At 40.9% G+C, this 16,867-nt stretch overlaps 2 protein-coding genes across 4 annotated transcripts in view; both read right to left on the bottom strand.

Annotated features, from left to right (window-relative positions):
• Nucleotides 1-135: 135 nt before the first annotated feature.
• On the bottom strand, nucleotides 136-7,304 carry cd226 (CD226 molecule). The gene is made up of 7 exons (XM_061805644.1): nucleotides 7,167-7,304; nucleotides 6,927-7,091; nucleotides 4,154-4,489; nucleotides 3,697-4,074; nucleotides 2,900-3,002; nucleotides 2,237-2,291; nucleotides 136-255 (listed from the first exon to the last, which is right to left on the bottom strand). Exons 2-7 carry the CDS (start codon nucleotides 7,072-7,074, stop codon nucleotides 208-210), a joined length of 1,068 nt encoding a protein of 355 aa, XP_061661628.1. The 5' UTR covers nucleotides 7,075-7,091; nucleotides 7,167-7,304; the 3' UTR covers nucleotides 136-207.
• A 2,205-nt stretch (nucleotides 7,305-9,509) lies between these two features.
• rttn (rotatin) overlaps nucleotides 9,510-16,867 on the bottom strand; it is a 43,452-nt gene continuing 36,094 nt past the window's right edge. For all 3 annotated transcript variants that reach the window (XM_061805511.1, XM_061805510.1, XM_061805512.1), the window contains exons 43-49: nucleotides 16,710-16,787; nucleotides 14,070-14,196; nucleotides 12,127-12,320; nucleotides 10,645-10,918; nucleotides 10,104-10,207; nucleotides 9,775-9,844; nucleotides 9,510-9,662 (exon numbers count right to left, since the gene is read on the bottom strand). In XM_061805511.1, the coding sequence (XP_061661495.1) occupies nucleotides 9,583-9,662; nucleotides 9,775-9,844; nucleotides 10,104-10,207; nucleotides 10,645-10,918; nucleotides 12,127-12,320; nucleotides 14,070-14,196; nucleotides 16,710-16,787 (927 nt within the window). In that variant the 3' untranslated portion in view covers nucleotides 9,510-9,582. The remainder of the gene's footprint in view (nucleotides 9,663-9,774; nucleotides 9,845-10,103; nucleotides 10,208-10,644; nucleotides 10,919-12,126; nucleotides 12,321-14,069; nucleotides 14,197-16,709; nucleotides 16,788-16,867) is intronic.

Below are 16,867 nucleotides of genomic sequence, written 5' to 3'. Positions count from 1 at the left end.
CGATGTAAATATGTTTTTTGATGACAGAGGTAATAAACGTGAATGTTCTCTCATGTAGCAGTAGTCTCAAGTCTTTTTTTTTTTTTATGCAGTCAAAGCATGTGGACCGGCAGAGTACATGGTCCATTCTCTTAACCGTATTGTTGATCACGACGAAAGGGGGAATGCAGTACAGAGCTGTCTCTGTCCGTCCACGTGGTTCACGCCTCAGTAGACCTGTCCGCAAATCTCCCTCGCCCACCACCGCCGCCATCTCTGGGGAGACACAGGAATTGCACAACTTGATGTAGCATAATACAATACAGTATATAGAAACCATGCGCTATTTCACAGATCATCCTTTCTGCCCCCGTTATATGGGAGATTAATCAGGAATTGCTGTAATCCCTCATGATATCACGGTTCACTTCTACAATTAGCATGATTGTCTATTGGACTATATGGAGGCAGCAATGAGTCGCATAAGGATAAAGAGTCCCTTTCACCTTGTAGATAAAGAAACCTTACAGAGCAAATTTTATTAGTGATGTGGTGAACATGACAAGGTACGATCAGAATTTCATGAGATAAATTCAAAAATACCAAGCCAGCTGACCATATAGCTAATGCGCACACTCATTATAGTATGGGCACAGGAACAAATGCGAGAAAAGAGCAATGTTTAACTTGATTTTCTACAACTGCAGTGCAAGATCAGAAATGACTGCCCATGTGTTTGTTTTAACTTAAACTATGATGAAAAATGTCAACTACAACGGCTTGTTGTGCAGGTGCTTTTAAAAGAAATGTGTCATCACTCGTGCCGATGATGCCACCAACCCGGAAGTCGCGCTGCAGTCTGAAACAACGACAGCTCCCCTCGATGGCTTCAGGTGGGTATAAAAACAACATGAGCTCCCAATACGCAATAAAAGCATCATGGGGACATTAAAAAAGGGGAGCGCGCACACAATTGAAATGCTCGCTTTTTAAAAAAAATGGGCCCATTATGGTCGTTTTTGCATAGTTTGATCTCACGTTGTTTTGATAGCCACCTGACGCCATAGTGAAAGATGCTACAGATTGGAGGCGAACGGAGGGGGAGAGGTTGCGCTGCGCAACCCAAACTCTTGGGATTAAAAAAGAATGTTTCAAGTCATCAATGATGAGTTCCACAGCGATGCACCAGAGGTAGCTGCTGTGGATCTTTTTCGGACTAGAGATGAGTCAGATACTTCTTTTGAAGGCTAGTGAATAAACTACTCTATGAACCAATGTTTTATGCCCAAATATTTAATGCAGTGTTTAATAAATAGTTTATGTTTTTAAGACTCTAATATGTGTTACCAACAGTATTAAAATGTTGTGCCAGCATTGAGCAATTATTTTACTTGGTTGAGGGATTCTGTTCTGACAATTACAGGGATCAGGACAAGCGTGTCCTGTGGCCTGTCCCGAGATTATATTACTGCTACATCAGCACATGCACAATGATTATTATGAATGATTGTTGGACAGTTTTTTTTTAAATAATACAAGTACAAACTTAACAAAATATAAATACAGAGCATTCCTAATATTCTGAGCATATGGGTAGTGGCAAATTGGTGGTGCGCATTGTACATCGGTAGAAGGATTTTCCAGATTTTTTAGGTCAACTTTGGGGGTGCGCATTGTACTTCAGGGCGCATTATACTCGAGAAATTATGGTATTCCTTCTTGCTTATAAGTCAGACCCAGGGGGTGGAAACATATCTAAGATTTACAAAATATTACAGGAGTAAGAGGGTGATAATTCCATATATATATATATATATATATATATAAAAGAGAAATGCAAGTGGAAACTTGGGAAAAGATGAGATAATTTTAAAGAACTATTGGGATTGTTCCTGTCACTCAAGTAGGGCACATTTTCCTTTTGTAGGCGTGTGGATAGAGCCCTCGAGTGGACAAATAGAATACATGCACCACTCTAAAGTGTCACTTATTGAAATTAAATCTCAGCGAGTACATGAAATTTTTAAATGTATGTAAAGCTCCAGCTAGCCGGGGACCCTCGTGATGATAAGCGGTATAGAAACTGAATAGATGAATCAATAATCAGTCACTACTTTGCAGATTTCATCTATTGGAGGGTTTTCCTCAAAATGTAAAGCCCTCAGATAAATGGCAGATTAGATTACTAAACACAAATTTAGTGATGCCAATAACTGAGCAAAATGCCAATTTTGACGTCTAATAATGTCGGCTTTACCTGTGTTTGAGTTGGGTGCAGCTTATCTGTACTCTCTTCTCGTCTGCTCTTCTTCCTGTGGTGTCCATTAAACTTGGATGAGGACATATCATCATAATCATGACATCATAACATAATATCCTTTACTAGATTTCCTATCATGGAGTTGTCTTGCTAATTGTTACATTTAAAATTAAGATGCACTGTATAGACCAGCAGTGCCCACCCTCTCTTGTACTTAAGGGACATATTAGATTTTTAAAGCCAGTTCAAAATAAATAAATCAAGGGTATAAATGTTCGTGTAAAATTGTTTTTTTAATCATAAAATAATAACAATAATAATAATTAATGGGCCAATTATTTAATAACAAAACTGCTATACTGTATCTGTCAAATTGTTTATTTTAATGAAACAATCAGAATTAATTGAAAACTAATTAATAATTAATTATAATTAACAAATTATTTCATAAAATAAATGTTAAATCTACTATGTACACTTGTTTAAATAAGACTTGTTTTAAATTGTCAAAACATTTTGATACATTTCTATTGCTACTACTAATACATTTTACTAATTTTGAGGGAAAACAATTACAAAATTATAGCAACAAATACTACATGACTCTTGAAAATGTAAATACAGGCCATCCTTCGCCCACCCACTGGTGTAAAAACTGACCTGCGCATCAACAAGATGATGAGGAGGAAAGTCAGTAAAATCAGTCCAGCAGTTGCAATCGCCAAGTAAACATACATCATAAACACGGACAGTCGGAAGCCACCTGATAATGAAAGGACAATCAATTCCTGTCCAAAATGAGGAAAAAGCACATTTAGTCATATCCAGATTGGAGCAGATATGAAAATATGATATGCGCCGGCACAAAACATATCCATATCCATACCCACAAGCTATATCAATAGCATCTGAGTTTAAATTTCACTCAAGAACATTTCATTTTTTCCCTTTTATTTTTTATTTTAAACAAATTTGACGGCCCTCTTTTTTGCATTACAAAACGATTCCATACATGGTATGGGGCATGCCTCTAAATTGGAGCACAAATAGTTGAGTCCTCCACACAAAGACTGGCTAATACGTCCCAACTAAGTCTTGTAGCATGAACTGATGAAACCTGCTCGGATGACAGGCAAAACATCTTCTTATCCAAACAGTCTAGTTTTGATGCTATGGTAACTGGCATACATCACCAAGGGCTGATAACATGGTTTGAAGCTGGACTCTTGAGTTCTTTATGGCTGGTGTGCATGTATAATATTTATTTAAACAAGTACGATATATGTAAACACAAAAAAAAGTTGAAACATGGGATATTGTCATTTTAGGTAGGCCTTGTGTTAAAACTTTACCATTCCTTTGTGTCACTTTCCTGCCATGGGGGCTCCGCCACTCACCTTAACCGGAAGGAAGGAAGTACTACGACTTGAGATGGCTTGGGAAGTGCAACTTTTTACCTGACGGGGGCACTGTGACCATAACAGTGCGGGTCTGCAAGCCGGCGTCCGTACTGAAGCTGCAGCGGTATAAGCCGCCATCTTCCTGCGCGACAGGACTAAGTTCCAGACTGACATCCAGGCTTTGGTCGCAGATGATCTGACCGCGCTCGCCGTAGTCTTCAATCAGCACAACGTCCTCCACCCGCTTGCAGATGCCGATGATGACCCAGGGTTGACCGACTCCCATGTGCTCCACTACGACTTGGTGGACGGTCGTGTGGTTGCGCTCGTGGTTGCACTCCATGGTGAGGTTGCTGCTGGGTTCCGCTGTCACATGCACGTCTGCCTCCATGACCTCAGCGTTGTCTTCTTTGTCGTTGTCTTCCGGAGGCTCATCTGCGTTCACAGTAAAGAGCTAACTGAAGGAAACCCAAACGCTTCACGACGGGACGTAAAGAATATGTTTAACTGTTACCTAAATCCTCCACTTGAATGTTCCTGATCCAGGGGCCTTGGGGGAATGTCTGAACAGAGCAGTGATAAACCCCAATATCCTGGTGGGTGACATTCTTCATGGATATGCTTCCGTCCATCGGCGTGGATCTCAAGAACTCGATCCGCTCTCGGTAATTGTAAGTGGTGGCTATGCCGTACTCTGGGTGGAAAACGGCTATGGAATTGGTGTCTGGGTCTTTGGTCCACGACACCATCGTGAGGTTTCCGTCCCAGGGGCACAAGCAGTCAAGGACCATTCCCTCCTGTAGGTGGATCGTGACCGTTTCTATCTCCGGGACGGAATCGGCACATGGCCCTTTGTTTTGTTTACAACAAAATCACAACTTTAGTCATGGTAAAACTATGTACAGTGGAACTTCCAAAGTCAAACACATGAGGATTACAAAACAAGTACAGATATTGCGTCTTACTAAAATAATTGAACAGTGCATGTCCAATATTTGGATAGACGGATTTTTTAATTCTTTAAACAAAACCACTCTTGGAAGCATGAGAAAAAAGAAAGTGTTTCAACTGAATTTAAAAATATTCACACTTGGGTTTGACTTCACTTCTATGAGTAGCTTGTTCCATTTTTGTGCAGCACTACCGCTAAATGCTACATTTCCATGTTTGGTTTTGAACTCTTGGCTCTACTATCTGACTGAGTCTGAACATCAGGACATCTTGGGATGTCGTCATTGTATTCTGGACCTAAGCAGCTATTTATAGACCAGTAGGAGAACTTTTAAAGTCCATTCTATCGCTGATTGGGAATCAGTCATTTTAGGTTAACGGAAAATTCGTAATTGCCAATTGGTATGAATGTGAGTGTGAATAGTTTTTTTCTTTTGTTCTCTGCGATTGGCTGGTGATCACCCTACTAGAGTAGAGCCCACCTCACCAAATCCCAACTGGGTTTGGCTCCATTTAAGATGGCAGTCTTGTCTCGTGAGAAAGTGACTGGACAACATGCCCCATACAGAGCTCGTGCACCTACGTCACCAAATCACGTCTTTGGGCGGAAGTGTCGGTCAACCAAAGCATTGCTCAATGCTAAGTCGGTTGGAGACGACGTGAAAATACGTCTTATAGCATGACGCCCTGAGTTTTGTCCGATACCGTTAAATTTTTAGAAGGTGATAATAAACAAAGGTACGTGGAAAAATGAGGGACACTTTGCATAGAGGATCCATATTTAATGCCGAAGTCAATGTTTGGAATTGGCTTCTCGTACACGGAAGCGTGTTGCGGCCACACGTTGAATTTCGGGAAACCTCCGTGTAACCAACCGACTTTTTTTAATTACTCATTGGATTCTTTGAGAACAATGCACATTTTATAAATAAATAAATAAATAAATAAAACGTCTGTCAGGGAAAGGCTTACCGAAGATTAATGTGTAGCCGCAACATGCTTCGTGTAAGTCGGAGACGACTCCCTGTCTTTTTTTTTTTTTTAACCCATTGTTCTTAAATGAGTCAACTTAGCATTATAAATACTTCTTGGTCATTTCAGATTGAGAAGAATAATTCCTACCTGAAATGAAGTGATCGCTACAGAGTCATGTGTATTTGGCTGGGCACCATTCATCACGTTTAATTGCTGAAATCCATCGAGATTTTCTCGTCTTTTCATATGGTATTCCATAGAATGATCTTTTTGAATATCTGTCTCGTCTGTTGTAACAACCAACAGCACAACAAGTCTCGGGCATTGTGTATATTCTGCTCCGGTTCAGTGTCCCACACACTGACGAGTAGCTCTTTTTGACCGGCAATATGGGGCCTTGAAAATGGTGATGTCATGTGCACGAGCTCTATAATGCTGGGTCAAAGGTGACTATGGATTTCATGAGAATGACCATCAGGGGTGGAGCTTGGTCACTAAACAGGCAAGTCTCTTCTACTTGCCAGAACAGAGCCCAGATTGTGCAAAAAAAAAAAAAAAAAAACAACAAAAAAAAAAAATGCACCCGCCTGGAAAGACTATAAAAGCATTTTATAACTGATAACGGCAGTGGTTTTTACTGTATATATCACCAAACAAAAATATATGATTGCACCTGTCTACATGATTGTGTGTCAGACAACGCCATCTGTCCATCCGGCTGTGGTTGCTTGAAAGTGGTTCAAGATATTAACCGAGCCTGGCTGATTCGTGTTATGGGCGTAGACACAAAGATATTATGTAAATTAGCCCCACTGTTCAGAACGGCTTGCTCACAAACACATTTTCAGAAATTTCTAACTAAAGACTACTTAAAAATTTTTGCCATCAGTGTTGGAAAAAAAAAAAAAAAAAGTCCCATCATGATCAGATTGCCAACAACCTTTTATTGCTCCATGACTGTTCTTGCAATGTGTTTGTCTTAAAAATATTCTCTGTCAAATGACTGTTATCATAAATAACAGAGGGCTTCCAACTAGCGGAGATTAATTTCTCATGTACGTTTGACATTCTTGGCAACAAAGATGAGTAATTCTGAAAGGGTAACGCAGATGACTTGCCACATTAACTAAAGCGACAATACCACTTGTACACAGATTTATCAGAGATGAATGACAAATAAGTGTTCAGTGTAAATTACAATGAAAGAATGCATTTTGAAGAATGAATAAATGAATGATGAAAAGCACAATAATTCTATTCAAATAAATCGCACAAATTAGTTGTCGAATAACCAGAGTTAATTGACATATACTGTAATAAAAAAAAAAAAAACTTTCAAAACAATGTAATTTGCTCCATACCTTTAAGAAAAGAGAGTAAGACAAGTGCCATGAAGTACCAGCGCTCCTTTTGTACGACTTCCATCTTGGCCCGGCTGAGGAAAATGAAAGCTGCATTGATGAGCCCAGCGGAGCGACACCCTGTCACAATGAAGGGTGCCGGACGCATGCTAAAATGTGTTGCTGCTATTTAAGCGATGAGAAAACAAATGTAAAAACAGCAATGGAACCAAAAGGTAGAGACACAAAAATGCTACTTACCATGATGAATGGGCGAAGGTTGGGAAAATTTAGCGTGCTTCCTAGATGAGCAAAACCGAACTCATGGTGGCTCCCTCAACGGATTAAATATCCTTGTCCTTTGGGTTGCTGGACTTGTCAATGATGTGTATGTATACTGTACATGTACAAGCATGTTAATGCAAAAAAAAAATAAAAGAATAGTTACAGAATCTTTGATCTCTGTCACTGCCACGAAAACCCTAGACTGTCAACCATAGTCTTTTAAATTACAGGAATTAGTGGACCAGTTCTGTTGGTGTGCACTTTGTGTATTGATGTCTTACATAGTGTTTAAAAAAAATTGTTGGGTTTCTTTTCACAGCAAAAGCCCCCTAAAATTTACAAGGACAAAGTTTAAACATTAATAATGACAATAACAATAATGTTTAAAATGTTTCTGTAAATTACAATCCGAAAATAAATGATTTTACAAACCCGACTAAGTTTTTCATTGTCACCACCATAATATTGATTTTGTTGCGGTGGTACAGTGGATCAGCTGGAAAGCATTGGCCTCCCAGTTCTGAGGTTCTGGGTTCAAACTCGGACCCACCTGTGTGGAGTTTGCACGTTCTCCCTGTGCCTGCGTGGGTTTTCTCCGGGCACTCCGGTTTCCTCCCACATCTCAAAAACATGCAACATTAATTGGACACTCTAAATTGCCCTGAGGCGTGATTGTGAGTGCACCTGCTGTCTGTCTCTATGTGGCCTGTGATTGGCTGGCAACCAGTTCAAGGTGTACCCCGCCTCCTGCCCGTTGACAGTTGGGATAGGCTTCAGCACTCACGCGACCCTCGTGAGGATAAGCGGTAAAATTAAAATTAAACATGGCTACCGTAGCCAGTGGGTGTCGCCGAAGTAAAACTGGTAAGAACTGGTAAAGAGGAATTCTAATCACACACAATTTGTGTGTGAAGAGCCCAAAATAGCTCCTCTCAATTATTAAATTCAGACACAGAAGAATCGTGGATGAGGATTAAACTCATAAAGTGAGTTTTACGTGATACAAAAGTTGCACTCCCTGTTATACCTTGCTGTTGTTAAAAGATTAACTGTCGCAAAAGCACTATGTCACTGACATTACCTTGGTAAAAACAATAAAACAGCTGTTTATTCATTCATGGAACGGAGTTGTCAGAATGCTTGACACAGCAGATGAATAAAAGTTTATCCTGCAACAACTCCTATTTTATTGTCATTTCAGCACAAAATCCTTCTGTGACATTCAAGAGTGAGCGGCAGACTTTAGAAACACAGATGTGTAACAGACACGTAACGAGAAGCAAGGTGCAAACACGAGTTTAATATTTGGAACACAACTTTATTTAAAAAAGAAAACAAAAACAGAAGATCTTATGGTACTGAAATTCAAGTGGATTATCCCGTGATGTATGATCGATTGCACTGCATGCAGTCACCCTGCCATTAAAAATGCTTTAAACTTGAAAAACACGCCTCCGAAAGGACATGCTAAGTGCTAATGTTAGCTGAAAGGCGGGCCCTTGCTTCTTCTCTTGTTTAATGTAAGAGCAATACAGCGCCCCCCCCCCCCCCCCCCCAAAAAAAAAAAAAAAGGTCTGGCAAGTGAACTGATCTCTGGAAACAGCTTCGTCTTCATAGTGCAGTTTTTGAAACTGGCACAGAAAAGAGTTGGCTACGAAAATGTCCTGCTCCGTGTGGATGTAGCGTGACTTTGACTGACTTTGACTATTTTGTTCACATTCCCTTTAGCGCAGCTTCATCTAGTGGATGGATAACGCAAGCCCAGCAACTACAGTAGCTTCAATTCTATGTGCCTTATAACGCGGGGCACCCTATATATGAAAACGGTTTTCAAATAAGTCATTGAAGGTACGCCTTACACTCCAAAGCACCTTATAGTGTGAAAAAATTTCACAAACAATGAACAATGAAATTAGTCAATTTTGGGGGATGTCAAAACCATTATCAGTCAGACCAGTTCAACATCATGGTGCAGATGTTTGTTTCAGTGTTTTTATCAAATACGAACAATATGACCATATATTGAAATTTATTCTTGTAATTGTACTGCTTTTTATTTTCAGTGTGAACCTTATACTCCTCTGTACTGTACATGCACACTCCCTCCCAAAATGGGATTTCACGATGTTTGCATCAATTGTATGAATCCTAACTACTGTCATGGTGCCTTGAGCAAAGCATCAATAAATGCCAACCCGCTCCTAGATTCATTTTAAACGTTAATTAATTTCCCCCTGAAGAATTAAAATTAAATTAAAAATGAATGAAAAAAGTGCACTAAATCCTTAGTTACAGTGCCGACAAAGTAGTACTTTAAAATGCAGGCCGTTGGCACTTTAATAAGAAAATATTTGCTTCATATGATACATCATAATATTACACAAAATTGCAATCATGTGTTAAGCAGCTGGGAGAGGTTTTCAAGGCACTTCAACGAGTAGGCACATAAAGGCTTCTGTTTGTTCTCAGCATCTGTGGTGTACAAATGTAGGGGGTGGGAAGTAAAACAAGAAACGGGTTCAAATGACTCATGAAAACATTCTGCTGCAGTTAAGTCACTGGTATAATCAAAGTGAACACATACTTTTCTTAGACATGCGGTGGGCTTCCTCAATCCGCAATCGAACTGAAGGACATTTCAGAGAAATCTTGGCCTTGGAGGGGGAAATGAAAATTTAGGACATTTTGTGTTAAGTCTAAGACCAGAGAGTTTTTATAATGAGGACTTCATAATGCAGAGATAAAAAATGCCGGTCAGCTGCATTGTAAAGCTTTGGCAAGGATTTATTTGGCTTACAGGGAGCGAGGTAGATGCAGCTCTTTGCTTTTATTTACGCTTGAAGATAAAGTCCAAAGTCATCCAGTGTGCCCGCGTACGAGTATCTGTGTGTGTACGTGTGTGTGTGTGCGTACCCGTTGGTTATTATGGAGCAACGCCCAAAGTGCAGATGCTCCGATGCAGCACATCTCCATCTCTTTACTTTCCAGACAGCAGAACAGGACTGTTAGAGCTTTGTCTGGAGGAAAGAAAGCAGAAAAGGCGAGACTGTAAAAAAATAAACTAAATTAGCATCTGTGTTTATCTTTTTTCCCTTTTCCCACCACGCATTCTCAAATGTTATGATGAGGAACCACGATTTAACATGGAAGTATTGCATTGGCCATGCCATTTTGAGGTGACAAAGTATTATGTTGACGTGAAGGGAGGAGCTTCATTTAGTCAGGCCACTGCTGTGTGTAATGGAAAAGTAAAGCTTTGCCAGCATCTTAAGGCCTCTTTAGAGAATTATAAACTCGACTATATGTCACTTGCATGGATTTGATGCACAAAGATTTTGATATTTGTAGCTAATAAATACTTTTCTGAATCAGTACCCTAATTAACCAAACAACCGACTGCCACTCATGCAGCTAATTAGTCTAAATTTGAATCCCTTTGCTCTCCTTTCCATACCATTGGCCATGACGTGTGGCTTGTTGGCAGGACAAAAGCAAAGGTTGTGAAGGGTAAGCAGAGCGGGACGTCGATGCGGCGCCAGATCGACCAGCACTTCCAGCGCTCCACTCGCCCTGAGAATACTTTGCTGGCCGTCATCTGAAAACGACAGATTGACCAGCAGCCTGAGCCACAGACCCATCAGGCCGCCCGAGCCGCTGCCGACGCCTGTGCCCCTGGCGCCGCCCACCTTGGGCATGGGCACTGACGTGAAAGCTTGCAAGAAGTTGGTCTGGGAGAAAAAAAGAATCATTGGAAGTAGTGAGAGATCACTGCGAATGCACAAAATCCTCAATCATTGTCTTTGTCGTGTCCGTAAATTCAATGTGGTAGATCACGACCCACCTCTCATAAGCCAAGTTTTTTTTCCTTGTCTTGTTTTGGGTTTCTCACATTTAAAAAATTGGTTTCTATGTACCTCGTTTAGTTTTTCCCAATCAACATTCAGGGGAGTGTCAAGGTCTGCTCAACTACCGTGATTTCCGGCCTACAACCTGCACTTTTTTTCCACACGCTTTCAACCCTGAAGCTTATGCGGTGATGTGGCTAATTTGTGCATTTTTTTTTATTTATTTTTTTTTTTACTCACGGCCGCAAGGGGGCACTCGAAGGGAAAAGGTGAGAGTGAAACCGGTGGAATACACGTGCCGAGGAAGTAACTTTTACCGGTCCGGTGTGACGGTCTGAGCGCTCCCCCGTGCTGAAAAGTCTCATTGTGATTAATGCGCATGAGTTACTAACAGGGGAACTCTGGTTACGTAGAAGACACTTACTGGGAAATACCCCAGTCTCATACTTCTACAAAGAGGGAGCTAACATACGTTATATCCTAAACCTAACCTTAAAACAAAAGTTGATAAAAAGACATATACATATATGTACGTTCACTGTGTTCGTCTTTCTGAGACGTCCATACCGAACATGAACACTCGGCGACAAGTTGTCGTATGGCACATGTTGAAGCATGGATGGGGATGTTTCAGACTGCCCGCAAGTTTACAAAATATGCGCGCATGCACGTTAACCACAAGGAGACTTTTCAACACCGGGAGCGCTCAGACCATCACACTGGCCCTGTTAGCGCTGCGCTAGTGTGTTACTGCCGTGTCTCAGTGATTCTGACCAGTATAGTGTTAGCGTGGCGGCATTAGCGTTAAACTCACTGTGTACCGTCTTTCTTTATAAATATCTCGTGTTTCAATGTTGGTTTTAAAGTGGGCACTTGTGCCTTTTACACAGGTACGGCCTAGGTATGTACCAAAATGTATTTCCTTTACAAATGTACTGGGTGAGGCTTCTAACCAGGAGCGCTTTGTAGGCTGGGAATTACGGTACTTCCACACAGGCCCCATTGGTACCCCGATTTAATAGTGTTAAAAATTGGTGTCACTTAGATCACTACGAGTACCCCACTTCTGACTACGGGAGCACAAAGCTTACCTTCTGCAGGACGCACCTGCAGTCACGAGACATGACCAAGTTGGCCAGCAGGGAGAAGGAAAGCTTCTGGGTGGGGCTGTTGTCAGGGGCGATGCCAGAAACCAACCTCAAAATGGACTGGATTAGTAAGCCACTAGTGGTACCTTTTGGTCCTGGTGCAACACCGGCCCCTCCACCACATATCGAACTGCATGCTGGGACATTACAAAAAAAAATGAGCCACAACAATTAGAGGTCTTCTCAGGAAGGGAAAAATTAACAATTAATTCAATAATAAACATTTTTTTATATTATTTTCACTACACTCTGTTGTAAATTGACTTTATTGATTTAGTTCACACTATTGCACCCAAACTTGACTCAAATCAAAAATTGCGAGCAGTCCTGGTAACAAAGAAATGCAAACAAGGTGAAGAACTGGGTTGTGAAATATTATTCTCTTCCGCACTTTGGGTAGCAGCTGTTTTTTGCGATTCACTTTAATGCTACGCTGCGGCACCAGAGTCGCTGGATAATGTTTAAAAAAAAAAAAAAAAAAAGAGCCGCCAGGCTCCACGGCTGTCTGCCTGCCACACCAAAACATTTTTGCACGGGTGCACCCTGTCTGAACGTGTCATAAATAAAGAAAAAAAAGAGGGGAATTACTGCACGGAAACAAAAGATTTACTCAATCTTTGCGGAAGGTCAAAGACCCAGAGTAAAGCCCATTAATAATCACGCCAGTGAGTTTAGAGGCAATTACGTAGGTCTAACATGTTAAATAATTGTTGTTCTTAGAGTGTTGTTGACAACCTTCGGTTATGACTTTAATTATTAAAACAGACAGCTATTTGGTTAAAAAAAAAAAAAAAAAAAGGGAAAAAAAGTGTGCCATAAAATATTTTTTCTTTTGATGTAACTATTTTTCCAAGCTGATTTTTGGACAACCAGGTGGCTTTTTGGTAATATTAAGTCTGGCAGAGTAGCATATGTATGCTAATGTTAGCCTCAGGGTCTCTCAACACCATTCAAGGAAGATTTTTATTATGGATCTACATCCTCCAGTTAGATGAATAATTCGCCACCATTCAACATAGATGACCCCCCCCCAACATTCTGCATGGATTGTCATCTTTTTAATTTTGACATTTCTATGCGTAAAAACAATACGTGTCAAAGTAGACACGGATTAAAACAAACTCACTACAAACAAGGCCTTAGATGAAAGCGAAGAGAGATGAAACATTCACTTTTGTCTCTAGAGACAAAATGGTAGCCGGAGGGCGGATGGTGTAACATTGAGTCTAACTGCACGCAGCCTCAACACAACCTGCTGTTCAGTTAACCAGCAGGGAAATACGACTGGCTGACTTCACTGCTTTTCCGATGCCTCAGAGCTCTGTGCTTACATTGACGGGGGTGGGGGTGGGGGTGGTGGTATATCACGCCGGCCCCCGCCGAGGAAGTAGTGCCAATCAAATGGAAATAGAGATACAACACCGTCAGAAAAGGGTGTCAGGAGTCTTCCAAATAAAACTTCCGATTTCCATCGCACACGTGCAGCACTGGCGCGTGCACATCAAAGGAACCACAAGCTATTTATCAAAGTAACATTTCCCAGTTTCCTCACCGTGAATCTCGCCTTTTCTTCTACTCAAAAACTCATTTTTCTTACAAGCCTCACAGCATTCAGACTTCCAATTAAACTGGAATACTAATTACTGAGGCAGAACAGAGAGGCTCCAAAAAAAAAAAAAAAAACATTTTCCACTGACTTGAAACCTGGTGTCGCACACACAGCTAGACACCCTTTCCTCGTCACACTGTGGCCATTGTGGAGTGCTGGTTTTTGCACTAGGACACACAATGCTCAGTAGTGACTGCAGTGGACAATGGGCGCATTGGACAAACATGAGGCGAGCCACAGAAGACATACACAACACAACTGTGACACATATAGAAACCTGTAGGGCAGTCGGCCGTGTAGACACAGAGGAGCTCCAGTACCGCCTCCAGGAGGGGGTCGTCCATTAGAAACCAAGGCCAAAGTGCATGCAGCACCATTGTGAGGCATGCATCTTTGGCTAAAATCTACAGAGAAAACACAAGGATAAACACAAGAATCAGAGCAAATCTTAATGAAAAAGCCAACATTAATGAGAAATCTAGATGTCTTATTTGTCAGGCCAAAAAAAAAAAAGTGAACTTTCCATTTACTGTGGTCAGTCAGGCCACACGCTACAAGGCTGTCATAAACCAAAGAAACTGTACTTCGCATTCAAAAGAAGAACAAAAATACAAACTAAAATAAAATGTCACTTCCATTGTGGCATAGTTGAATAAAACAAAACATCACCCCTGTCAATCCAAAACAAATAGCTCAAGAATGGGTACAGAATAAATTTGTTTTTAGACTTACAGGAAAGAAGTTAATATGGCAGACAGACTGTGTGTAAGTGTGGTTTAATTAGGGAGAAAGAATAAATAAAATACAGATTGGTAAAGTAACCCAAATTTAAGTAGAATTAATAAAAATAACCAAATGGCTGTGTCTACAAATGACGTGATCGACGTGATCAAGTTAGCGCCATTCAAACAGTCAAAATAGGACTTCCTCTTTTATTCTGTTTTTGAAAGACAAAGGGCACCACTTGACAACAACCCAACTTTGACTCTTTGCATCACATAAAACACTAATAATGTATTATGATGCCACGTGTAATATCTCATGTTAACGAAACACCCGAATTACATATACTTGAGTGTCGCTATTTGCTTTGCCATTGACACACACGGGTGAACAAAGTTTAAAGTCCAGGACACATGCTAAAGAACTGGACATCTTAAATGACAAAATAAACACAAATGTTATTTTTTATTATTTTTTTAAATTATTGAGATACACATATTTTCCCAAACAATGAATGACTAACAGGGTGTCTGTGTATCATTGCCATTGAGACAAGTCTCAGTATACAAGAATACAGTCAAGAAAAACATTTTTCAACTCAAGTAGGCTTGGCACAAGCCGGGCAGCCACCCCGTGCACCGCCAGGGTCACATTGGCAAAAAAAAGGGTGTGTCGACTGCGCAATGTCCTGTGCCAAGTGAAGTGTGGATTAGGGCAATACTGTACGACATTCTCTGAAAATGTCTGATCTCGGAAAGGGCCGTAACAGTTCGGGAGCAACACACAGCCTATGGAGAACCGCGGACGTAAACTGGAGTTCACCACATTACGCCACAACCGCAATTTTCGTGACCAGTCACAGAATGGCCACTGAGAAAACTACACCCATAAAAGTAATGGTTCATTAATGGTTCTTCCAAAAAAACAACTCCTGCTGAAGAATCTTTTTTTTTTTTTTTTTTTTTTTTTAAATTCGGGAGTGGTACAGTGTGTTACATATTTGGTGTTTCTAAAGTTTAGTACTAATCTTTCTTTATTTTCCAAAAATAAGGTAATGGTAAAGAATTATAGCTGTGATTGCATTTTTACAGTATTTTAATCTAGATTTTTATTCTCCACTAGTGCGCTATGTGCGATTATCTCCTCCCAGGCCTTGAGGATTATATCACAGACAAAATTTGGGGATTTGCTAAATGATCTTAACGTGTGTTTGAAACAAAAGAAGTTACAAATTAAATGTTTAGATAGATCAGGGAACATATACAAATACAATTTTTGACGAAAACATAACCGCTGTGCGTACCTCTGCTGGAAAGTGAAATCCTCTGAATGAATTGATGCTCTCAGCTGCATATTAAACTAAACATGAACACATGGAGCACATTTACATACTGTAAGTGTACACAGGGATTCAATGACCTCCTGACTGCCTGTACCACATCACGTCTGTCCAGATTCAACACTGACCAGCTCGGCTCTGGTCAACAATGTCCCGGGTTCCAAACCTTTTGAGTTGATTTCTTCGGGCGGAATGACGCGGAGTCTGACAAGCGAGCTCCGGTGGCACCCGTGAGCTGAGCTTTCAGGCGGCGGAGGCCTTTAGCCAAGCTTCAGTGGTGGCTTCGTTAGCTCCGGACGCCGGAGCCGCCACCGAAGCTCGGCTAAAGGCCTCCCTGGACGTCGAAGCTCGACTCGCGGCCTGCCGCCGGAGCTCGTGGCCCGCCTAGATCATGTGAAAATCGGAGCGCCCCTGAAAATTCATAATTGTCAATAAAAATCTTCTCAAAACACTATTAAATGAGAGAGGATTTAACATCACACTGTCAAAATAGGGTACCTATTACATGACCTTTTGGATCAACTGTTAATGCAAGCACTGGATTTCCCCTTTAAGAACAATTTTTAAAAAGGTCCTTGAATGAACCATTTAACTTGAGTATGACCCTTCAAATAATCAATTTATGAAGCGATTGCACACCTTTAATATGGCATCACTCCAAAGAGCCATTTTTGGGTTCCAGATATACGCTGAAGTGTGAAGCCAGCTAAAGCATCCACTTTATGAGCTGTTAATTTGTAGAGACGTGAGTGGAGCCATACACATGTTGGGAGAGTGGGTCTCATTTTTCAGCAGTGTTGGATCCTCAGAGAAACCATTGTCAAACAATTAGGAGCGGGGACTTAAAAGGCTCACTTTGTTTTCCCGGTTGTGGTAAAAAGTACTCCGCAGGATTTCCACCATCAGCTTGACCTCCTTGAAGTAGCCCTCTTCCTGGTGATGTGGAAAAAGACAAATCAAGCACTTGCATGGATTCACACTATATTTGGTCACTAAATGGACAGTCACACCTC

The sequence above is a fragment of the Syngnathoides biaculeatus genome, chromosome 19, assembly GCF_019802595.1.
Source record: "Syngnathoides biaculeatus isolate LvHL_M chromosome 19, ASM1980259v1, whole genome shotgun sequence".
NCBI classification, from domain to species: Eukaryota; Metazoa; Chordata; class Actinopteri; order Syngnathiformes; family Syngnathidae; genus Syngnathoides; species Syngnathoides biaculeatus.
Note: the sequence above shows the minus strand (reverse complement) of the source record. Positions and strands in the feature narration are given on the sequence as shown.

Bases quoted from the DNA above. Each gene is read 5' to 3' on its own strand.
- cd226 (XM_061805644.1), bottom strand. From the start codon at position 7,074: ATGCGTCCGGCACCCTTCATTGTGACAGGGTGTCGCTCCGCTGGGCTC. The intron at 4,490-6,926 runs GTATGGAGCAAA...AACAAAACAAAG, and splicing joins CTTACTCTCTTTTCTTAAAG to GGCCATGTGCCGATTCCGTC. The intron at 4,075-4,153 runs GTAACAGTTAAA...CTGTGAACGCAG, and splicing joins CATTCAAGTGGAGGATTTAG to ATGAGCCTCCGGAAGACAAC.